The sequence below is a fragment of the Cervus elaphus genome, chromosome 23, assembly GCF_910594005.1.
Source record: "Cervus elaphus chromosome 23, mCerEla1.1, whole genome shotgun sequence".
NCBI classification, from domain to species: Eukaryota; Metazoa; Chordata; class Mammalia; order Artiodactyla; family Cervidae; genus Cervus; species Cervus elaphus.
In genome coordinates, this window is record NC_057837.1 from 76,182,956 (window position 1) to 76,207,356 (window position 24,401).

Genomic DNA, 24,401 nt, shown 5'->3' on the forward strand with positions numbered 1-24,401 from the left:
ACAAAGGAGCCAGGCTGGCTACAGTCCCACAGGGTTGCAAAGAGTCAGACATGACTGTGTGACTAACTTTCACTTTTCACTCAGCAAAGCAGAAGTTCTGGCCACCTTGGGTCTGCGTTTCCACCGGACAACAAAAATGGGCTGACCTCAGTGGTGGCCACCCCCTTAGATGGGACCATGCCCATTTTACAGATCGGGTAATGGGGGCACAGAGGTTCAGCAACCTCAGTCACACAGCTAAGAAGAGGTGGAGCTAGATTTCCAAACTCAAATTCTTTTTTTTTTTAATATTTATCAATCTTTGGCTGCATCCAGTCTTAGTTGCACACGGGCTCCAGAGCATGTAGGCTCTGCAGATTACAGCACGCAGGCTCTCTAGTTGAGGCACCCAGGCCTAGTTGCCCCATGGTGTATGGAATCTTAGTTCCCAAACCAGGAATCGAACCTGTGACCCCTGCATCAGAAGGCAGATTCTTAACCACCAAACCACCAGGGAAGTCCCCAAACTCAGACCCTTAACCACTATGCAGAGTGTAGCAGGAAGCAGGATGCAGGCAGCGCTCCCAGGAAGAGTGATCTGGGAGGGTCCCTAGCAAGATCAAAAATCAGCTTGGCTTTGAAAGGAGCGGGTAAGGGCAGGCGTCCCACCCAGAGGGAGTCGAGTGGCCCCAGGCCATCTTTGTTCAGCACAGGGGAAAGAGCTGGTGCAGCCGGAGGTGCTGAAGCATCTGTGGGCAAGGTGTCGGGGCTCAGCCCACGAGGCCAGACGCAGGGTGGGCACTGCGGTTCGGGGAGCTGGGGCAGCGGGGGCCACAGCGAAGAGACCTGTGACTTCCTGTGTCTCCTTGGCAAGATGGTGACAAGGCCAGAACCCCAGCAGATGAGGAACTCGTTTCATAACCTCAGGGTCAGAGAATTCCACAGAGATGACCGGAGGTAGCCAGAATGGAGGGAGAGAACTCTGGCAAATCGATACAAACAGTAACTCTCCAATAGAAAATGGGCAAACGATGTGACAAGGCAGTTGTCATTAAATGCACTCACCTCCCCCACCACCGACCTGGTCCAGGACCACTCACGTCAGTGCACGCCCCCCCCCCACCTCCATCACCCCATCGTCCATTCTCCGTATGCAGCCTGAGGGATCCCATGAGAACTAAGATCCTATCTCTCCTCTGCTCAAAACCTTCCCATGCTGCCCACCTCACTCAGAGCAGATGGAGACCCCACAAGGCCCTGCGGAACCTGGGCCCATCACCTCTCTAACCTCACTCCCCACTCTCCCTCTCAAGTCCTCCCCTCTGCTCACACTGGCCTCCGAGATATTCCTCAGATGCACTCCTGCCTCAGGGCCTCTGCACTGGCTTCTCTCTCTGAAAGACTCCTCCCCCAGGTGCCTGTATAGCCCCCTCCCTCACCTCCTTGAGGTCTTTGCACGAATATCACTTTCTCAGTCTGTCACTCCTGGACCTTACTAATCCCCACTGCAATCATTCCATCTAAACATGCATACATTCCCTATTCATTCGTTGTCAGTCTCTTCCCCTCCCACTCCATCCCCCCACCCTACCCCACAGAATGTCAGAACACAGAGGAAAGGGTTTGGGCAGTTTTTGTTCACTCTGTCTCCAGCACTTAGTATAGGGCCTGATGCATAACAGTTGCTCAATAAATGATTGGTAAATGAATGGACATCACATCATGTATGGACGTGAGAGTTGGACTATAAAGAAAGCTGAGCGCTGAAGAATTGATACTTTTGAACTGTGGTGTTGGAGAAGACTCTTGGGAGTCTCCTTGGACTGCAAGGAGATTCAACCGGTCCATCCTAAAGGAAATCAGTCCTGAATGTTCATTGGAAGGACTAATGTTAAAGCTGAAACTCCAATACTTTGGACACCTGATGCGAAGAACTGACTCATTGGAAAAGACCCTGATGCTGGGAAAGATTGAAGGAAGGCAGGAGGAGAAGGGGACAACAGAGGATGAGATGGTTGGATGGCATCACCGACTCAATGGACATGAGCTTGAGTAAACTCTGGGTCTTGGTGGACAGGGAGGCCTGGCGTGCTGCAGTCCATGGGGTCACAAAGAGTCGGACACGTCTGAGCAGCTGAACTGACTAAACTGAAATGAACGAACAGCTCCAAAAACCAGAGACACCGCAGCACCAACCGTGGCTTCCTGGAGGTATTCGGGAAGACAGGAGGGATTTGCTAAGAAAGCTCCATCTTCACCGTGTGATTCACTGTGTTTGGTGCTGTCTTCTCCTCTCCCCCACCACCCACCCCAACATAAAGTTTTCTCCCGTGCCACCTAAAACACTTTGGCGAGCTGCCAGTGGTACACGGCCCCTGCTCTGAGAAACACACCCCTCCCCAGTCATCCCCTGGCACCAAGAACTGATGCCAACACCGCCTTAGTGATGGACCACAGACCATCCCCAGGGCCACCCCACCCCTGACGGCCAAGCAAACAGAGGTGACAACCGAATGGCGAGGTGCTCAGGCTGTGTGTGGGTGACAGCTCCATCACCACGCCAACAGGCGTGGGAGGTGCAGAAAACACCAGAGTCTGTGCAGGGCCCCAAGGCTCTACCTGGAGCAGAGACTCTGAACAGCGTCCCTGACACAACAGCCCTGCAGCAGTGGTCCCAGAAGATGGCTCCCTGTTTGGGCCCAAGAGGTCTGATCAGACTCCTTACGGAGGTGAGGACAAGGGGTAGGTTGGAAGGAAGACAGGTCTGGAGGAAGGGGAGAGTCCAGCCTTTGGTTTCAGACGTGGTAGGCAGAAGATGCCTGTGAGACATTCAGGTGGAGAAGCCAGTGGCAAGACGAACAAGCCCACAGTTCAGGCGAGAGGTGCAGGCTGGAAGTCACTGGGCAGAGATGGGGGTCTGAAGCCATGGGAATGTCCACCTCGGAACTTCTACGTGGATGTTCACAGCAGCGCTAGTCACAAAAGCCAGAAAGTGGAAACAACCCAAGCACCCTTCAACTGATGAATGGATACATCAGAACGCGGTATCCCCACACAAGGGAATGTCATTCCATCATAAAAAGGAATAAAGATGTGATGGACACAATGACTTGGATGAGCCTTGAAGACACCCTGCTGAGTGAAAGGAGCCAGACAAGAGAAACTACACTTCATACGACTGCACTCACATGAAATGTCCAGAGTAGGCAAAGTTGCAGGAGCAGAAAGTAAATGAGTGCTTGCTGGGGGTCTGGCGGGGAGGAAGGGAAAGGGAAGTGGCTGCTCGTGGATCCAGAGTTTCTCTCGGGAGTGATGAAAATGTTCTAAAATTACTGTGCTGGTGATGGTTGCACAACTGTTGAATCTTCTTTAAGAAGGAGGGGCACAGAATGGTCGAGGCTACTGCAGACACAAGTGCAGATGGAGGAAGGCCCCTGGACAGAGGCTGGGGCCCACCTATGCTTGGAGGCCTACAAGGTGAGGAAGCGGCAAAGGAGACTGAGAGGGAGGGGTCAGAGAGGCAGGAGACAAAGCGAAGAGGGGACTGGAGGGGCAGCTGTCCCCTTGAAGCCGATGGGCACCCTCACTTGGCCCCCTGCTGGCCTCAACCCTTCTTCCACTATGGACATGGGTCCAGTCCCAGACTGAGAGCTCCTGGGCCAGGCCCTGGGTCTGCCTTGCTCGTGACTGCGGTCCTGAGGTGTGGCAGAAGCTGGTGTGCAGCGAGCAACGTCAGATACACACGTCATCCGGCGACAGCGACAAGGGTCAGAGTCAGTGGGTCTCCCCTCGGGCACCTGCCATCTGAGCCCCGGGGGCATCACCCCAAGCCTGAATCATTCTCCTGGAAACGTTGATGGAAAACTCAACAAAGCCTGAAAATGCCAACTGTCTATCCCAGGCCTGGGCTGCAGGCTGAAATAGAATGTTCCAGCTATTCTTAGGCAACATTCAAGTTCAGCTTTTTGGGGCAGTTCCCAAAAGAGGCTTTCATTCTCGCTTCTTCCCCCTTCCCACCCAGGCTCCTCAACCCTGTTCGCCTCCTCAATTCAAAGTTCAGCTCAAACAAGGGGGCTCAGACAGAAGGCCACGGGGACAGCTGCGAGGGCGTCAGAGTCGGAGGGGGTGGGGGCAGGACAGAGGGTTGGGGCTCAGCTGCCCCACGCTCGTGGGATCATCTTTGGAAATCCGCTGGAAAATGTGACGGGACGGAGGAACTCAGGAGGGGTACGAAGAGTTCCCCTCCACCCCAGCTGTTTTCTGATGCAAACATTCCAGCTGCGGGTGCCAAAGGCCAGGACACTCTGAGCAACTGTGCCGGGCGGGAGCATGGCATGGCCCCACGGAATCTCGGGCCCTGCTGGCTGGTCCCCAGGGCTCTCTGAGCCCCGGATAAACACAGCTGGAGATGGAGGAAACAGGGAGTGTAAACAGCCATTTGGTCTGGAGGGAAACCCACAGCCCTGCTTCATCACTGTTTCCTGTGGGCAGTTGATCCTGCATCAGTTGCCAGTGGGTTCTGTTTCTCTCTGCCCAGGGAAACCAGAGCCCAGCATCTCCACCAGACCAAACTGCAGCCCCTGGGGCTTAGCAGGTCCCAGACCCACCTGGACTTCACATGGTGAGCTTAGAGGCCCCGGGGAGACACAGGTCCAGCCCCCCGGCTTGTTAAAAGACAGAAACTGCCTTTCCGAGTGGCCACTGGGATCCTAGACTTTCCCAAGGTCCAGAAACCAAACATTAATCCCTAGGCAACCTTGGCTAGGGTCTGGGGCTATAGCTGGTGATGCTTCTAATCAGTCACATATTCAAGGATTTGAAATCCAGGAAAGAAGGGGCAGACCAGCCACTGAGCCACAAAACGCAAGGCTACCAACCTTCTCCAGGCCCCATCTAGGGAACTGAGAAGGCCAGCACCCCTGACACACCAGCGCTTTGGCAGTTTAGACTCTCCAAAGTGCTTCTCAACAGGCCGTGTAGCCTGACGGTTAGGGGGCAGAACTCTAGCCTCGGACTGCCCGTGGTCCCTGCTGCTTACCTAACGTGTGGCCTTAAACGGGCCACTTCCTTTCTCTGCCTCTGGGCCTCATCTCAAAAATGAGGCTGATCCCAGTGCCTACCTCATTGAGTTAAGAATTAAATAAATAAATGTTTGATCACGATATCAACCCTACCTGTTTGTACTGATACTAACACTGTGTTACAGATGGGAAACTGAGGCACGGGGAAGCCCCAAGTTTACGCAGCCAGTAAATGGCAGACCCAGGATTCAAACCCAGACAGCCTGTGACTGCAGTTCCTGGCTCTCATCCAGGGGTCAGCAAATTTTCTCTATAAAGGGCCAGATTGTAAATATTTCAGGCTTTGCTGGCCACATCCGGTCTCTGTCACATATGCTTCTTTGTTTGTCTTGGGGGCTTTTTTAACAACCTTTAAAAAAATGCAAACACCATTCTTAGCCCGCGGATTGTACAAAAACAGCCCATGAGCTGGATTTTGGCACACAGGCCACAGTTTTGCCAGCCCCTGCCCTGAACCACCACAGAACGCTAACTCTTGGACACTGGCAACTGATTCAAGTTTGGCAAACACACCAAAGACATCAAACAAAGCCCATCTGCAGGTCCACTGCAGTCTACAGGTTACCAGTTTACAAGTTCCACCTGGAGCTTCTTCAGCACCAAGGTGAAGAGGTGAGCCTCGTATGGCATTTCCAACATCTGTTTGGGGATCAAAGAAGCTGCAACAACTGTAGATGGTTCTTCCGGATCCCCAGGGCAGACAAGCAGCAGCAGGCAAGAGGAAGCATAGGGAGAGCTGGGTGCCACCACCCACTGTTATACACGTGAAAGGTCTGTGTTCACAGGCAGAGTGGATGGCCCTTGAAAGGGTCTGGTCCAACTCAGAGGCTCAAGGGTCACCCATCGCCTCCAGCAGAAAGGTTGTTCAAGAATACCCTAGTATCAGGCTGGCCAAAAATTCATTTGAATTTTTCCATTACATATCACGGAAAAACCTGAAGAAACTTTTTGGCCATCTCAGCACTTTCCCCCCTTCCCTCTCCCTTTCAGCTCATGGAGCAAAGACGCGTGTGGCCCCAGTGAGCAGGTGTGTGAATGAGGCACCACCAGCCAACTTAATCCACCAGCAGGGACCCCAGAGAACAGCTGTCAGACGCAAGGCCTTCAGGATGGAGCCAGGGCAGGCCCAGGCCAACAGCCACCATGACTAAGGGCTGAAAACCCTGGGCTGAAAGCAGTAGATGGTGGCAGAGCCATCCACCCAGCCGGGGACCTGCCCAGAAGCCAAATCCGAAGCTGATAATCAAGGCTTCTCAGGCTCCCACGCAAGCAGCACACCTTCCCCTGGTCTGCCTGACCAAGACTAAGTCAAATGTGGGTGGGCAGGGAAGGAGACAGCCGATGCGTGGATGGCTCTGGTTCGCCCACCCAGCATCTCCCCGCCCCATCTCCCCGCCCCAACCCCTCATCCACAAAGAACCCAAACTTTGGTGAGGGGCTCCCTCTCTCTCCATCACTGGACTTGCGGCCTGTGCAATCCAGGGATTGGTTGGAGCACATAACATAAGTCTGTGCCAATCAGAGCTCACTTGCTCAGGGTGAATGGTTCAGGGGTGGAGCACCTGACTCTGGTCTCTGCCAATCAGAACATGACGCTGCCCCGCTCACTGTTATTGGACCATATCTCAGCCAATCAGAGCTCATCATGATGGGGTCAGGGGTCCCAAGTCCAGGTGTCCAAGTCCAGGTAAATGAGAGGCGAATAAATAACACAAGCAAAGACTTACTGTAATCAGTTCAAATTCAAGCACTGTGACTCAGGCCCAAGTTATTCCTAATGTCGCATTCTCCTGGCCATAGATGGCTAAAACCTGAATGACTCTTGGGACTTCTGTCAGAGCTGCTGGAAATGAGGTTCTCTCTTCCCCATTGTCTTTGAACTGGATAGGGTGCAAGGCTGCAGCAAATACAGCCACTTGCTACCACACTGAAAAGAAGGCTGAAAGGTGGGAAGCAGAACTGAACCAGAAAGAAAGCGGCAGGGCCCTGGCTTGGATGCAGCCCAGCCCAAAACTAATGTCGCCCCTAGGCTTCTCAGCTACTTAAACCAGCAAGCTTTATACTTGGCTTAAGCCTGACAGAGCTGAATTTTCTGTCGGTTCAAAATCAGAGAAAGACACTGCATTGTAAAGCAATTATACTCCAGTAGAATTTTTTTTTTTTTAATCAGCCAAAGGAATAGGGGGAACGACTCACCTTGAGGAGGAGGGGGTACTTGCAGATCCTCTGAATAGGAGACAACAGGTAGCCCTCCAGAGGGATGTCCGTGGTCTTCCGGCCTCCGAGAAGCATGCAGCTCTGCAAAGAGACAGGAGACCTTCATCAGAACTCACCAAAGACAGCCAAGGAGTCTGGTCACCCTCAAATAATCATGGGAAGCGCTTGCAAAACGGAGCTATATGCAAAAACTTTGGAAGCAACTTAACAACACCGAGGACAGGAAGAAATTTGTAAGGTCTACAATCCAGCACAAACCCTAGATCAGAAGTTGACAAACGATAGCCCAGGGGCCAAATCCTGTTTTGTCAATTAAATTTCTTATTGGAACACAGCCATACTCATTTGTTTACATACTGTCCGTGACTGCATCCAAGCTATAATGGCAGAGCTGAGTAACTGTAATAGAGACCTTATAATTGCAAAACCCAAAATATTTATTCTCTGGCCTTTTACAGAAAAGTCCCCCAACCCCTGATCTACAGAAACTCACACACACGCACCAGGACACAGGAACATGGACACTCAAAACTGCCTTGTTTGTAGCAGCAAACAACGGAAGGCAACCTGAAAAATGTTTGCAGATTTCTACAACGGTACACTACGCACTCGTGAAAACGGGAGAACTGAAGCTCTCTGTAGCAATATGGGTGAACCTCAAAAACATGCTCTTGAGCAAAAAAAGGAAACAAGAGTATGTATGATATGAACTCATTTATATAAAGCTTTGAACGACACACAGAACAAAACTAGACATTCTTTACAGAGAATCTATGGGTACTAAAGCAGAAAGTCATGCATGGGAAAGAAATGTACCAAGTTACAAGTCTACCACGGTCTCTCTCCACACCCCTCACAGTCCCTAATGAGGGGCTGTCCCTAGCCAAGTCACAGTTCCTAGTCCAGTCGCTAGGGCTCAGCACAGCCCAGTGAATGAATGAATGAACAAATGAGTCAATGAACAAACTGCCAGCACATCCAGCAATGAAGGGGTCTCAGCCTTCCTCCTCAACAGCATGCTCGCAGACTGGAAATGGAACAGGACTCCTGGGAAAAGGGATTCCCATCCTATCAATCATTCATTCATTCTACAAATACACAATGCGTGCTTACTATGCACTGGACACAGTTCCAAGCACTGGGGAACTGCTCAAGAAAGCAGACAAATTCCCTGCCGTACGGTCAAGGCTAAATAAGACTAGAGAACGTTTACCATGCGCTGACCATGCTTAAGGTTCTGTGCCTTGGCTTCACCCACAAGCAAAGTTTATGCTCACAGCCCTAGAATGAACCAGATCCCCATTCCAGATGGGCAAACTGGCACTCAAGAGCCGGAAGCACTGGCCCAAGTCTCAGACCTGCGTCCACTGCCTCTCGGGGACCTTTGCGGATGCTCTCCTTGGAGAAGCAGAGTCCCAGGGACCCTGGGGCCCTGCTCTGGCAGGAGCGGCATGGCTCCCAGCCCCACATCTACGCCTGGCACAGATGGGGGGTCGGGGCTGCAGCAGCTGGGATATGCCAGGCCCCATGCCGTTCACACTCGGGCCTTTGTCCTCCGAGCCAGCGGTCCCCACAGGCTGCCCTGGTGATGTCAGCTCTGGGCAGAGAGAGGGGGACTGGGAGTGGAGGCTGCTTTCCAGACGCCCCCAGGGCTTGGCGGGAGAAAGGCCTGGCTCTTTGTTCAGGATCAAGAAGTTTTCACAGGACTGTCACAGCCACCACCTCCTCTTCACCCCAAACATCCTAGATTATTGTTTCACTTTATTTTCATTTAAAAAAAAAAAAAAGCAAGCACACACAGAGCTATTCACTATTCTAATAAGATTATGCCCCGGGCAGTATGGGAAGAACTTTTGAGAATCCTCTCTTCAAACCATCCTAATCCACAGAACTGATCCAGGTGACGTGTCATCCTCAGCCTCTTCCCAACCTTCTAAAGGCAGCTGTGCCCGGCGTGGTCCCAGGTCCTCTTTCCACCCACACTTATCCCCACCTTACCTCATCCAGACCCATCACTCTCACCTCTTTAACCGTCCTTTATGAAGAAACACTCAGCTTTCTATCTCCAGCCTGGCCCCTAGGCTCCCTACACCCCATACTCAAATCTCTGATTCTGGCCCAAATTCCCACCTGGAAATCTAACAGGCATCGTAAACCTCATATATATCCAAAAGGAAATTCTTTTCTATTTACCTCTCATCCTGGCTCCGACTCAGCCTTCACCATTTCAGGAAATCATATCTCCACTCTTCCAGCTGTTTGGGCTCCAAACCCTGGAGTCATCTTTGATTCCTCTCGTTCATTAATACACCAAAGCCCAGCACACAGCAAATGTTGTCAGCTGGACAATCGGACTCTACATGAATCCGACTACCTCTCAAACTCAAAGTTTTTTTTCAAAGAGTGGTAAAACTTTTTGATAGCCAATGTTACCTATATATCTTGGTGATATATAGCATATTAATGTATAATATGGGCTTCCCAGGTGGCTCAGTGGTAAAGAATCTGCCTGCCAATGCTGGAGATGTAGGAGATGTAGGTTCAATCCCTGCGTGGGGAAGATTCCCTGGAGAAGGAAATGGCAACCCACTGCAGTATTCTTGTCTGGAATATTCCACAGACAGAGGAGCCTGGAGGGCTACAGTCTATGGGGTCACAAAGTCGGACACGACTGGATGACAGAGCCCTCAAACACTACCACCCCATCTTCACCACCATCATCTCTTGCCTGGATGGTTGCAGCAGCCCTTGAAGGGGATTGAATCATGCCCCCCCCCCAAGTGTCCCACCCACCCGGAATCTCAAAATGTGACCTTCTTTTGAAATAAGGTCTTCACAGATATAATTAGTTAAATTAAGATGAGGTCATTCTCATTCGGGATTAGGGTGGGCCTGAAACTAACCAGCTCCGTGCCTGTGAAAGAGAAGGACAGCACACAGAGAAGGCAGACAAGTGAAGAGGGAGCCAGAGGCTGAAGGTCTGGTCCACAAGGCAGAAACACGTGAGGCCACCAGAAGCTAGCAGAGCAAAGGCAAGGTCCTGCCCGGGGGCCTTCGAAGGGAGCACGGCTCTGCCGACACAGTGGTCTGAGACTTCGGGCTGCAGCAGTGTGAGAGAATCATTCTGTTCTAAGCCACCCAGCTCGTGAGCATTGTAACAGCAGCCCAGGGCAACCCACACAAGCCCCCAGCCTGGTCTCCGCCCAGCTTCCACCGTCACAGGGCCAAGGAGAGCCGTCCAAAATGCAGATGAGTGCACGTCACTCCTCCTCTCAGAACCATCCCATGGTTTGCATCCCACTCAGACTAAAATTGAATATTCTATTGAAAGGACTGCCACATGCTCCAACCTGGATGCATCTCACAGACGTTCTGCGGAGCGAAAGAAGGCAGACACAAAAGCCTCCTTGTGACTCCATTCATGAACCATTCTAGAACAGGCAAAACTAACCTTTCGTGAGAGAACCTGGCACAGAGGTTACCTCTGGCTGCACAGAGGGGCATGACTGGGAAAGGGGATGGAGGAGGGCGCTTTCCGGAGTGATGGAAGGGTTCTAAATCTTGATCTCGGGGGTGGCTCCACGGGAGCACACATATGGGAGAATTCATTATGCTGTGAGTACATTCACTGCACGTATGCTACCCGGCAATAAAAAAAAGCTTTCTAAAAATCTCAGATTCGTTCCATTGTCTAGATGCTCCTTCATTATCTGGTCTCTTTCAGTCTTTCTCCTACCCCACATCCTTCTACTTTTCCTCTCAAACTCTCCAATACAACCACCATGCCCTTCTCGCTATTCCCCAAACACACGCAGGCCTCAGGACCTTGGCACTTGCAATCCTCTACCTAGAATACTTTCTCTCCAGATACGACTTGTCTCTCACTCTTAATTTTATCCAGGTCTCTGCTTAAATGTCACCTAAGATGCTGTTTATCCAAAGAACCATCTAAAATAGCAGCCGCCACCCAAAAACATCCTGTCGTCCTTAACTTACTTTATTTCCTGCAGAGGACTTAATGCCACGTGACATACTGTGGAAATCTCCCCTATGAGAATGGCCATTCCATGAGAGCAGGGACTCTTCTTGCCTTGGTCACTGTTGCATCCCCAGGACTTAGAATGATCCCGACCACATGTCAGGCAACTCAAAATGAAACTGGTGAATGAATAAGTGAATCCATTATCCCCATTTTACAGACAAGAAACTGAGGCACAGAGAGATGAACTCCCTGCCCCATCTCTCCGCTAGTGCACAGCACATCATGAATGGAAAGCAGATGGTGTCTGTTCCCAGTGCCTTAGCATCCCATAATAGGCTCGAGACGGCTCTTCTGCAGGTGGCCAGAAGCCGGGAGATGCCAGCAAGGAGGGAAACAGATGGTGTCTGTGCTGGCGCCCCACACCTCCTCCCCCTGCCCAACCCGGCCCGCCTGGCTGCTGCTGGGAAAAGGGCAGCCCGGTCACCAGGAAGACTGCAGGAGAGAGAGGAAGGGGAAAAGAAGGGAGTCCCTTTTGTCCCAAACCCCTGAAAACAACTTCCTGACATCTTCCTGCTTCCCAAGACAGAGCTGAGCCCAGAAGGTGGGACTCAGGGGAGTCCAGAGCCCAGGCAACTGGACCACTACTGAGTTTTGGGCCAGTCACAGAAACATACCCACGTGTGTGATCTTACACGGCTTGACTTAACTTTGCTTTGTGTCACTTCTGAATACGAGTGGAAAAGTGGAAAAAGAAAGATGCAGATACCAGCAAAAAAAAGCATCATCAGTCCTGAACGCTTAAGATGCTTGGGACAAAAGCGGAAATCAGTTGACCAATCTGTCCTGCCTCAGATGCTCACTGGAACTGGGCCAAGCAACATCAGCTCACTAGTGAAGGAAACATACTTCATGACTCAAATCCTGGAAATACATTATTGGAGACTGTGCACTTGGGCAAAGTGCAGTTAAGAATTGCATTACGTAGTTTAACTCTCTGGGCATGTGGTTAAGACGCTTTATGCCAGGTCAGTTGACTATTTACTTTTGTGCGCTGAATCCTGTGTGTGCTTTCAGGCAATAAAATAGTATGGGGGCTTGGTGGAGGCTGGGGTGGTCTGTGACTGAATGAGCAGGGAACTCAGAGTCAAAAAATAAAGAGCCAAACCCATGAGAAGCACAATCACTTTTCAAGTATGTACTCTCAGAAAGTCACTTAATATTTTGGAGTCATCAAAAAGACTTGTGGCAACGTCTAGGTGGTGACCCTGAATGTATTCTTCTTCCATAGCAAATAAACTTTCAGCTAGGCACAGGGCTGCCCAGAACAAAGCTTAGATTTCCCAGCCTCCCTTGCAGCTAGGGATGGCCATGTGACTAAGCTCTGGCTAATGGGATGTGAGACGAAGAGCTGTGTGCAGCTTCCCACGGTGCCCAGAGAAGGGGAGGGGCCGGCCCTTCTTCCCATCATCCCGCATCTTACTACCTGCAGTGTGGAAGAAGTGGTGCGATATCATCTTAGACCATATCGATGATGAGGGCATACACTGGGACACTGACCCTGACATTGGGGCCCCTATAATAGCTCTAGATTGTCTATTTCCACATTAGGAGAGAAATACAATGTCTACCTTGTTTAAAGGGGCTTCCCTCATAGCTCAGTTGGTAAAGAATCTTCCTGCAATGTAGGAGACACAGGTTTGATCCCTGGGTTGGGAAGATATCCTGGAGAAGGAAATGGCAACCCACTCCAGTATCCTTGCTTGGAGAATCCCCATGGACAGAAGAGCCTGGCGGGCTACAGTACATGGGGTCACAAAGCATTGGACACAACCGAGCCCTCTTCATCCTGGAGTTGCTTGGCTATGAGAGGCACAGGTGTGGAGCTGCTAAAAGCCACACTGCCACCTCATGAGGAAAGCCTGCCTGGCAACGGAGCCCAGGTGAGAAAAGCAGAACCAAGAGACACTGCTGGTGGTGTCACTGGGACGCCCAGACTCTGCTGTACCTGAAGCTGTCTTAGGTCTTAAACTTCCCAGAGGAGTGAACTAGTAATTTTTTTTTCCTTAAGCCAATTTTAGCCAGATTTTCTTCCACTTACAATTAATAATCCTAATGATATAATTGGGGCTTTCCTGATAGCTCAGACGGTAAAGAATCTGCCTGCAATGCAGGAGACCTGGGTTCAAGCCCTGGGTTGGGAAGATCCCCTGAAGAAGGAAATGGCAACCACTGCAGTACTCTTGCCTGGGAACAGACACGGACAGAGGAGACAGGCAGGCTACACAGTCCATAGGGTTGTGAAGAGTCGGACACGACTGAGCAGCTAACATGCACACACACACACACAATAATATAATTACTACTACTGCTGTTATCAGTTTTTTTTTTTTTTTTTTGTTATCAGTTTTATCAGGATCATTACTTTAGACCAGGAATTGGTCAAATTGGCCCTAGGGCCAATCCAACCTCCTATATCTCCTTTTATAAATAAAGTTTGGTTGGAACACAGCTCATTTCTTACATATTACCAATGGCTGCTTTCACGCTATAGTAGCAGAGTAGAGTTGTTGAGACAGGGGCTGTAAGACGCACAAAGGCAAAAGTGAGTCACCATCAGGCCCTCACAGAGCACGCCTCTGCTGCACCCAGGCCGCCCGAGCCGAGGAGGGGTCAGGCGGCGCGGGTCTGTGTGGACCTGCAAGGCTGAGGCAGAGAGGACGGCGGGGCTGGGGCTGCAGCTGACTTACCAGGAGGAAAGCGCGCACGGTGGGGATCTTGTTCAGCTCCACAAGCAGCCGCAGGGCCTTCTCGTGGTTGCTGCAGTACTCCTCGTATACGCAGAACTTGTCCTTCTGCAAGACACGGACAGAGCCTGTGGGAGACAGCTCACAGCAGGGAGGCAGATGCCCTGAGACATGCTGGGCCTCTGGGCCAGCGGAGCCCGGGACAAAAGGACGACCCCAGACCCTGAGACATACCCGGCAGGTGGGATTTCAGCTGAAGGGGCTTCCACTGACCTCCCACCTCCACTCTCGCCCCCGTTCTGCACCCAGCGACCTCCCAGGGAGCAGCATGGCCCAGGGTCAAGGATACAGGCTCAAGCCAGGCAGACTGGACTTGAACCCTGGCTCTGCATTTCCAGCTGTGAACTGGGGCAAGCCAGCTGAACTCTCTGTGCCTTGGTTTCCTCATCTGTTAAGGTGGAATTAATTACAGTCCCTAGCTCATGGAGTTCTTAATTAAAGGATTTAATAGGTATGGTCTCACCATACAGTAAATGCTCAATAAATGTCTTTACAATCAAAACACAAATCAGATTGTGTCACACCATGGCTTAAACTCTGCAGTGGTGTCCTGCCACACTAGGAATGAAATCCAACACTTCGTTATAGCCTTCAAAGATCAGCCAATGTGACCCTGCCTTTCTCACTGGCCTGCTACCTGCTCCTTAGATTTGCCAAGCCTGTTTCTACCTCTCAGCCTTTGCTCTTGTCTTCTTTCTGCCTGGAATACTCTTGCCCAAAGCCTGGCGACTCTGCACCATTGGGGTCTCCACTCAAATGCCACCTCCTCAAACGACACCTGGACCATCCTAGCTAAAGTGGCCACCCAAGTGTTCTCTATCACTCCCCCACCACCATCTTCCTTTTCTTTATAGCATTCCCACCATCTGGAATTATCTAGATTATCTGTTCATCATCTGTCCTTCCCACTTGGCCATCGGCTCCCTGAAGGCAGTGACCACATCCCCTAGTTCACTGAGGGGTCCCCAGGTCCCAGTACAGGGTCTGGCACACAGTTAGGCCTGCAGTGAACACTTAACGAATGAACTCACACACCTGCTATGCACAATGCCCTATGTATATAAACCACAAGAGTCTAAATAAGACTCAGGAATTTGGGAGAACACGTAGACCTCTGGTCACTGCCATGCAGCCGTGGCACTGCTGAGACGGGGGATCGCTCTCTTGACCTCCAGAAGTCCTGGAGCCCAAAGCTAGATTCTTTACAGGCTAGAGGTCACCTGTGGGTCACCAGGTCTGTAACCATCAGTAAGGGTTTCCGGGACTGGAGGGGCCCGGAGCCGTCTTCGCAGGAAGCTCTCCACCGAGCAGTCTCAGTTCCCAAAGGCTTAAAGGATACCTCCTCCCATCCCGCCAAACCCCAAACAAGGATGTCCTGGGGAAGGCCACAGGACAGGAAGGGCTGAAGGCTCTTGACCTCGGGCTGAGGGGGTGGCCGGGAGACCCCAAGAAGCTTAGGAAGGAAGAGGTGGGTCTGCAAGGTAAGCAGCTCATCTTGTTTCTAAATAAGCCCCCAGTCATGCTGCTGGTGGGCAGAGGTTTCGGAATCAGCAAGCTCCGTCTGGGGCTCCGTGTGCACCATCTGAGCTGCAAAAAGCCTACAGATGGAGCCCACGGCCAACACGGAACATGCGCGGAGGGGTCAGGACTGGCCACCCTATGCTGTCCTGGAATGCAGGCAGACTCACTCACATCTCAACAATCCCCTGACACGCGGACGACTGTATTCGACCCCTCACCCATGTGGGAAACCAAGGAAAGGCTGATTTCCAGGGCCTCACCCCTAGCGAAGCGGCAGAATAGAATTCAACCTCTCTAAACCCCCACACTGATGCCCGGCTCTACAGCCAAGAGACTACAGGCTCGGCTATTAGCACAGCTCCAGGGTAAGACAGCAAAGCCCCCGTGACCACCATCTGCATCAGCCTCCTGAGTGCAAGCCCAGGTTCCACAGCCAGACCACCCAGGTGCACAGCCCAGATTCCCAGCTCTGTGACCTCGTAAAATTTCAGAGTCTCTGCATTCGTGCCTGTAAATTATCGACAGGGATGACCTCCCGGTCATGAGGTTGTTGTGAGGGTCATCAAGTGAATTTATAGTAAATGTGTAAAAGAGTGCCCAGGAAGGACTCTTTGACTATCAACAACTACTGTTATTGCTATTGTCGACGTTGTTATGATGACTGTCGCTATTATTTCCGCAAATTCACTATCCCATTGGTGAACCCATCTATAATACGACAAGTGGGGCAGTGGATGGGTAGGTTTTGATGGCAAAAAAGAGACGGGGAGAGTCAGGAGGAAGAGAGCGAAGTGGACTTGTAGGTTTGGGGCAGGGCGCCAAGGAGGGCACCAGGCGGATTTTGTAAAATATGGTGACTCTTGCCCCCCAGCATGTTTGATGTCTCATTTTTGCACTGTCCATCTCCCCACCACCACCCCCTGGACCAGGATCTCCTTGGAGGCAGGGTTTGCACCTGATGAGGTCACGGCTGCGATGCCAGAGAGGACTGAAGTCCCAGACAAAGAAGAGACACCTACTTGACGAATGAAGCGAGGGAGCAGCCGGGGGAGCTGTGTGGTGCCCGAGACCCTCACACCAGCCTCACTCTTCCTCTGATCCTCCACAACGCAGCCTCATGGTTCGCCCGTATGTTGTTCCATCCATCCAGCACCCACGCCCCCTGGCTCTGGTCTCAGCCCCCAGTGTTTCCCCTGGGCACCTGCCTCCTACACTCTGACCCCACTGACTCGACTCCACCCCCAGGCACCAGGGGTAAGCATGATGCCCAGGCCCAGTCCGGGCAGCAGTGGTCATGTGACCCAAGTCCCAGAGAGCCCTCAAGGACTCACACTGGAATTATTGCAAAGAGAAGCTCTCTTTGAACTTTTGTTTCTAAGTGAGCAGACTGTCACCCTGAAACTGCTGAGGACCATCTCTGCGATCATGCCAAGAAATAAAGCCAAAACAGAGGAAAGCAGAGCCTAAAGATAAAGACCACGTTCTGAAAACATCACATGGGATCCTGGATCCAGCTATACCTGACGTCAACCAACACTATTTCATTTGTATGAGTCAGTTAAGTCCTTTGTTGTTGTTGTTGTTTAAGCCTATTTGAGTTGTTTTCGTCACTTGCAGTGAAGACAGTTCTAATATATGCACATTCTAAAAGGGGAAGAAAATGAAAAAAAATGGATCCAAGTCTGGTGAGATGACACAGTCTTCCTGTTCATCTCTATCTGCACCAGGAAGGACTTAGTCCAAAAAGCACAGCCCAAATCTGTTCATTTTCACATGCCAACCCGAATAAATAAGTAATGCTGGCTGAAACACTAGCGAGAACAACTCTGGAGCCCCATGGAGAATGCTGTAATTGATTAGTGATGTCTACCATGGATGCACGAAAGGGGAGTAAGTGGGAAGATCTCCACGGGTTTGTCATTCCTCATTCCCTAAGCCCCTTCTCTGACACACTCTCATACTCTCCTTCCGTAATGAAAAGGGCAGGGGACCAAGGTCTGAGGCTCGGAGAAGTTAAATTTAGCAACTGACAACATCCCCTCTTCAAAACCATGCCGGGTTTCATCACTCCCATCTCCGTTTACAGAGCCCAATCCCAGCTGCATCTCAGGCCCAAGATGCAGCAAGTGTGAAAATGCCACCTTTGACAACGAAGAGGCCAAGTGTTCTGTTTCCTCCTAGGAGCCCTACACGGGGCTTTGATTGTTTGGCCAGGAGGAAATGGACACACAGTTGTACACACACAGATGTGGGAGGTGGGGAGCACGTGGCGGTGGGCCTGGGCTGTGAAGGAAGAGAAGGGGACCCTTGCCAGCTGGGGACGGCTGGGGGAGAGGGTTGAGCCCCCTAGGGAGGGCTCAAGGGTCGTCAGCTGGGTGGCTGCTGTCCACAGTACCCGGGGGTGGGGGGGGTGCGGAATGTCACTAGCTCCGCGGAGACCATCTGCTCCCAACCACACTTCACACCCGCAAAGACTGAGACTGAGAGAAGGGAAGGAGCTGGCCGTGCAGACACCTCTGGTGGGAAGAAGAGTGTGAGATTCAGGTCACTTTCCCCAACCGATCATCCGCCTGTCCACATAGCTGACCACACCACATCCTGCTAAACCCTCCAACTCTTAGAATGCAGTCCCTGCAGGATCGCCATCCCCCCGACCATGACACCCCTGGTCTCCCTCCATCAGTCACTCTGCTCCAGCCATCCTGGCCTCCCTGCCTGCCCGCTGTGGACCAAGCCCACTCCAGCCAAGGCCCCCAGTCCCGCTTCCTCTCCATGTGGAATATCCTCCCCCGAGATCCCCCACTTCACTACCTCACAGAGGCCTTCCCTGACCAGGATGGCTAGATAAAACACAGGACACTGAGCTGAGGGCCCTCAGATAAACCAGGAAGCGTGTTCTAGGATATGTGTGTCCCAAACATCGTATGAAACACGTGCTGTGTGCGTACTCAGTTGCTCAGCTGTGTGCAATTCTTTGTGACCCCATGGCCTGCAGCCCACCAGGCTCCTCTGTCCATGGGATTTTCCAGGCAAGGATACTGGATTGGGTTGCCATTTCCTTCTCCAGGGGATCTTCCCAACCCAGGAATCAAAGCCACATCTTGCATTAGCAGGCAGATTCTTCACCACTGAGCTACCTGGGAAGCCCATATGAAACATACTTACATTAAAATATAATCTGCTGTTTACCTGAAATCCAAATTTATCTCACCCATCCTAGGTGTTGTTATTTGCTCAATCTAGCAACCCTATCCTGACTTCCAAGTTTCATACAATCTCAAGGAGAGTTACTCCTTACACATGCATCGTGTATTCTTCACAAATCCACGTCCCCATCTGCAATGACATCCTCTCTCAACTGATGGACCCTCCACATCTTTGGCCTAAGAACCTCACAGCAGCAAAAGGCAGGTCTGTCTTATTTAGGGCACCAACTTTAGGACCAAGGACAGTGACTGGTGCACAGTGGGTGCTTAATAATACTATTAAGAGACTTTATCATGTAGAATGGTGAAAAACACAAAATTCAGAATCAGACGACTTTGGCTCAAATCCCAGCTCCAACACTTACTGGCTGGGTAAACTTGCACACTGACTTATCCTCTCTGGGCCTCAGTTTCTGAGTCTGTAAAGTGGGTATAATAATAGCACCCACGGTTAAAGGTTGTTGTGATGCTGTGATGAATTAGTATACATAAAGCACTCAGAACACCACCTGGGACAAAGAGAAAGTTGACTGAATGCTAGTTTGTGATCATTTCAGTAGTCAGGGGTTGGGCCTAGGGGTGAGGGGGTGATGGAGTTTCCCGCCGTCCACTGACTGGGCAGCAGGGGTGAGTTGGTCTGTAAGCCAGAGCCCCTCACAGGGTCTGAGATGCCCCCTCCTCGACCGCAGAGATCCGCTCCCAATTGCCACCCTGGTGCAGTCCTGCTGGCCCGGGCACTCCCTCCCTTTGAGGCCCTCAGGGATGCGGTGGCGAGCGTGTCCCATCCGTGCATCCCTCCCCAGGGACCCCCCTCAGTCTGAGACAGCACCTGGCCTGCCTGAAGCTGTCCATCCACTCCCCAGGACGGCCCCCATCCAAGAGGGGTGCAGAAGCCCCATTCCCTTATGGCAATTTGAGGCGACCTGAAGGAAGAGGCACCCCCAGCTCCAGCGTTCCCCCAACCCCAGGTGGGGTCAGGCCAAGTGGAGACTGCAACCTTCTTCTTGAACTGCTTCCAACAAGGCCACCTGCACGCAGGCCTCGGGCTTCCGGAAACCCAACCTACAGCAGTGGCCCCTTTTGAAAAGAATTCAGCGGCATCCTCCATGAGCGTGGGGGGCGGGGGGTGACGACTGCAATATTTTAATGAAAAAGATGAGTTTAAGTTAAAAACTCCGAGTCACCCACTGAGACAGCGGACTCCACTTTCAGCTGTTTCAGTAACTTCAAGGGAGAGTGTCGGCAAGCTGTGGCGAGACACCAAAGCCAGTCTGATGCTGTTCATCTGCTGCTGCTGCTGCTAAGTCGCTTCAGTCGTGTCTGACTCTACGCAGCCCCATAGATGGCAGCCCACCAGGCTCCTCTGTCCCTGGGGTTCTCCAGGCAAGAATACTGGAGTGGGTTCCCATTTCCTTCTCCAACTGTTCACCTGAGCAGGTGTCAGCTCAGAGACGCAGATGGGCAGAAGTTTCTGGAAGGAATGCCGTAACACAGCTTGGCTTCTACTGCATTTATTTTTAACAGCGAGAGACACTCACTTTCCAAACCCAGTAATGATGCAAATTTCCCTCTTAAATAAGTTTGTTTGGCTCTCCCACAAAGGCCTGCACTTCACTGTCGACGCATCAAGGTTCTGAGGATAAACTGCTGCCCCAATCGTCCAGTTCGCTGAGGCCACGTGAGGAGGGTTGCAGGCTGAGTACAGGAGGGAACGGAGAAGAGGGCTGCCTCCTGGGCCCTAAACTCCCCTCCTTCCTTCCTCCAGCCATCCCCTGCATCTCTGAGCAAATTAGCCCCGGTGGGGACTCACGATCCAGAGACCTCGCTGGCTGATCTATTAAACCTGCTTCCCACACACCTCTGCCGCTCAGGCAGAGAAGTCGGGGGACCCAGGGAGCCTGGGGTTAGTGGCAAGCTGGATAATGCACCTTGAGGACCCCTTCCCCGCCCTCAGCTCAAGTATGGACTGTTCCGCTTCCAGCTCAGATGCCATCCATTCACAGGCCGTCCCAACAATGCCACCGCCTCCCGGAAGGCTTCCCTGGTCCCTCAGCTAGAATAATGCCCACAGCTTACACTCGCACCAGGCCAGATTTCAGTACTTCACTCGAATTAGCTCATTTCATCCTCATGACGGTACCCCACGGCAAGTACTATCACTGCCCCCGTTTTACAGAGTCAGAGACTGAGGCCCAGAGAGGTGAACTGACTTGCCCAAAGCCACTCAGCTTCTCAGGGGTAGAACAGGGACTCAAACAGAAGCAGTCTGGCTCCGGAGAAATGGGGGTTCACTTCTTCCTCTGAACCCAAATGGAAGACTGCCCCTCCCATCCTTTTTATTTTCCTATTTAAGATACGTGTCCTGGGAGTTCCCTGGCAGTCCAGGGTTTAAGATTCTGTGCTTTCACTGCTGGGGCCCGGGTTCCATCCCTGGTCAAGGAACTAAGATCCTGCAAGCCTCAAGGAGCAGCCAAAAAAAGATAAAAAAATAAGTAAACAAGTAAAAGATATGTGTCCTGAACCAGAACTGCCGCTCACCCCTCTCACCACCCGCATGGACACCACTCCACCCAAGGGCACCAGCATCTCACACATGCAGTGACCCCCTCCTGGTCTCCCCGCCTCCCCCGCCCCTCCAGGCCTCTCCCTTGCGGCAGATCACCTCCCTGCCCTGTTCCTAGCCCTCCCTGAGTGCCCGGCTCACCTGTGTCCCGTCTCTCTCTCGTGTTCATCCTATTTCAGACACTGAAGAACAGTGGCCACATGGACAGCTGATAACCAACATTTATTTAGTGGCACTTCCTGGTGTGCTGTTCTGAGCCTTCTCCTTTCTTATATTAACAAACCTGATCCTCAGCAACATCACGGGTCAGGTCTAGTTTTATACCCATTCTACAGGTGAGGACACTGAGGCACAGACAAGTTAAAACAACCTGCAGAGGCTGACGTAGCCCATGGGCAGCCCGGCTCCGCCCTCCTCCCGCCCTCCTCGTCTCGGGCCATCCGGATGTGACACCCTGGAGAAGGGAGTTAGTGAGGATGACGGTGACAATGGAAGCAGGCGCCAACACGGACCAAGCCCTTGCCCCAGGCCAAAGTCTCTCATCTCACTGACACTTGAGGTGAGATAAGCCTCTGTTGTGGGGACCATCCTGTGCATCACGGGCTAACTGCTGGCATGGCTGGCCTCCACGCACGAGCAGCCAGCAGCATGGCCTCCCTCCCCGAGCTGGGACACCCAGAAGTGTCCCCAGATGTGGCCAAACGTCCCCTGGGGGCAAAATCACCCCCTGTTTGAGGACCGCTGCCCTAGGCTACACATTTGATGGCTCTACATCTTTGAGTCTTTCCATCAACCCAAGGAGGCATCATTATCCCTACTTCTCAATCAGAGGAGGAAACTGAGGCTAGGGGAGCAGAGGAGTTTGGCCCAGGCCTCCTGCCCACGAGTCCAGGGCGGGTTTCCTCCTCGCGGGGAGGGTCCCGGGCGGCACAGGTCGAGCAGGTGCGGAAAAGCAGGTGCCTCCTGCGGGCTAAGCCCACCGCCTCCCTCTGGCCGCCCTCCCACAATCCTAAGTGACTTGGGAAGACAGCGGCCACGACAACCAGACTCAGCCTCCAGCTCCGCAGTCCCAGTGGGTGCCCAGGGGTCAACAGCCTCACCGGCCAGCGGGTGGCCCAGCCGGGACTCAAACACTGGTGTGTCTGATCCAAGTCCACCCCGGGGCCCCGCCAAGCCAGGCGGCCACAGGAACCCCAGAATGCAGTCACTCAACAAAGAGTTCTGAGGGAAAGGGGACCACACTCTGGGTGACGCTGAAGGGAGGGGAGCCAGCTAATAAAAAGACCCTTGGTCCGCTGGGGTCGACACTCTGCCCAGTGTTGCAGGGACAGGGGTTGGGCCTGCCTGCCCACCTGCCTCTCCATCGCCCAGACAGGCCCGCAGGTGAAACTGGTCAAGGGGACCCAGGGAGAAGCCCATTCCCTAAAAGCTACAGGCTCCGACAGGGGCTGGGGCATTGTACTCACGAATTTTAAGAACACATTCCCAAGTTCATGCTGAGACTGAGGCTCCGGGTGTAAGCAAAACTCCAAGGCCTCCAGGAAATCCTTATGAACCTCCAGGATGTCTTCGATGTTCGAGAACAGGATCTGCGAGGGGAACATGAGGCCCAAGGACAGCATCAATCCAGGCTCAGAGGGAAAGCAATCTGAAGCCTTAAAAAATACATAACTCCCCGGCGCAGGCGAGGAGGGCACAGGGAAACGGGCTCACAGAAATCACGATAATAACAACAATACTGCCAACATTCACCAAACAGGATTAACGCCTAATCCTGCGCTAAGAACTTTATGTGCATTTATGGCATCTAACCCTCAGTATAACTCCACGAGGCAGGAACGGTTTTCATCCCCAGTTCACAGGTGAAGAACGGAGGCTTAGAGAAAATTATTAACTTTCCCAAGGTCATGCAGGCCAGTGAAGCAGCAGACAGACGTGAACTTCACACTCGGCGTGCGGAAGATCACACACTGTGACATTCATCGCAGTCTGAGACACGCACCTGTATGTCCAACCATAGGACTGATTTTTTTAAATGGTGAAGGTAGTTCCAGATGCCAATTGAAATGATGTGACATAAGAAAATACTATAGAGAAGGAAGATCAAAATGCCGTTTAAACCCTCACAAACCACACAAGAGTGTTTCCCCCAGAAGAACCTATAAAGTTTGAAATGCACAGTCTGGCCCGGCAAGTCTATATTTTAGAATTGAACCTTTTGATCAGTCATTTCCAAGCAGGGACAGTTTTGCCTCCCAGGGGACATTTGCCAATGTAATGGGGGCATTTTCGATTGTGACAAACTCAGCTATAACAAATCAGGACGCTCCTGGTGTTCTGATAGGAAGAGGTCAGAGACGCTGCTGAACATTCTACAAGACATAGGACAGCCCCCTCGACAGCAAAGAACTGTCCAGCCCAACATGTTCATTGCACCAAGGTTGAGAACTGGGTGGATGGCCAAGACCATAAACTGCAGTTTTATTTGCAGTAGCAGAAGACTGGAAGAAAGTTAAACATGCATTGATGGGCACTTGTCAAATAGTTAAACAAGCTGGACGGGTTATATTTAAATATATCCCATATTCTAAAATACTCTGTGCCTGTGAAAAGAATCTGCAGGTTTGTATATATGGATCTGGAGCCCTGGAATGATCCTTGATATATACTGTTAAGTGGGGGTCGGGGGTGGGGGGAATCATGGCACCACTTGGAATTCCAATATGGATCCATCTGTGTAAGATAACACACATGCAAAGGCCACTCTTCTCTGCGCTGGCAGAAGCAGAGACCTCTGGACAATAACACCAACTGGGAACCATCAAGGCCTCTAAGAACAACTAAGGGAGAATTTCCATTGACTCTAGGCCCTTTGAACTGTGAAATTCCTTTTTCTGCCTTTTTTCCAAACAGGTGTATTTTTCATTTAATTTTGAAGAAGGCATTCACAGGGTTCAAAAATCTAAATATTGTAGGAACAAAAAGTTCCTTTTGAGCACCCCAGTAAATACAATGCAGAGTCCCTCTCTCACCCACCCCGCTACTTCC

At 51.8% G+C, this 24,401-nt stretch overlaps 1 protein-coding gene across 1 annotated transcript in view; it reads right to left on the reverse strand.

Annotated features, from left to right (window-relative positions):
• PREX1 (phosphatidylinositol-3,4,5-trisphosphate dependent Rac exchange factor 1) overlaps positions 1–24,401 on the reverse strand; it is a 176,392-nt gene that overhangs the window by 76,459 nt on the left and 75,532 nt on the right. Inside the window, exons 3-5 of the mRNA XM_043884896.1 lie at positions 22,820–22,942; positions 14,007–14,111; positions 7,257–7,358 (exon numbers count right to left, since the gene is read on the reverse strand). Of these exons, the coding sequence (XP_043740831.1) occupies positions 7,257–7,358; positions 14,007–14,111; positions 22,820–22,942 (330 nt within the window). The remainder of the gene's footprint in view (positions 1–7,256; positions 7,359–14,006; positions 14,112–22,819; positions 22,943–24,401) is intronic.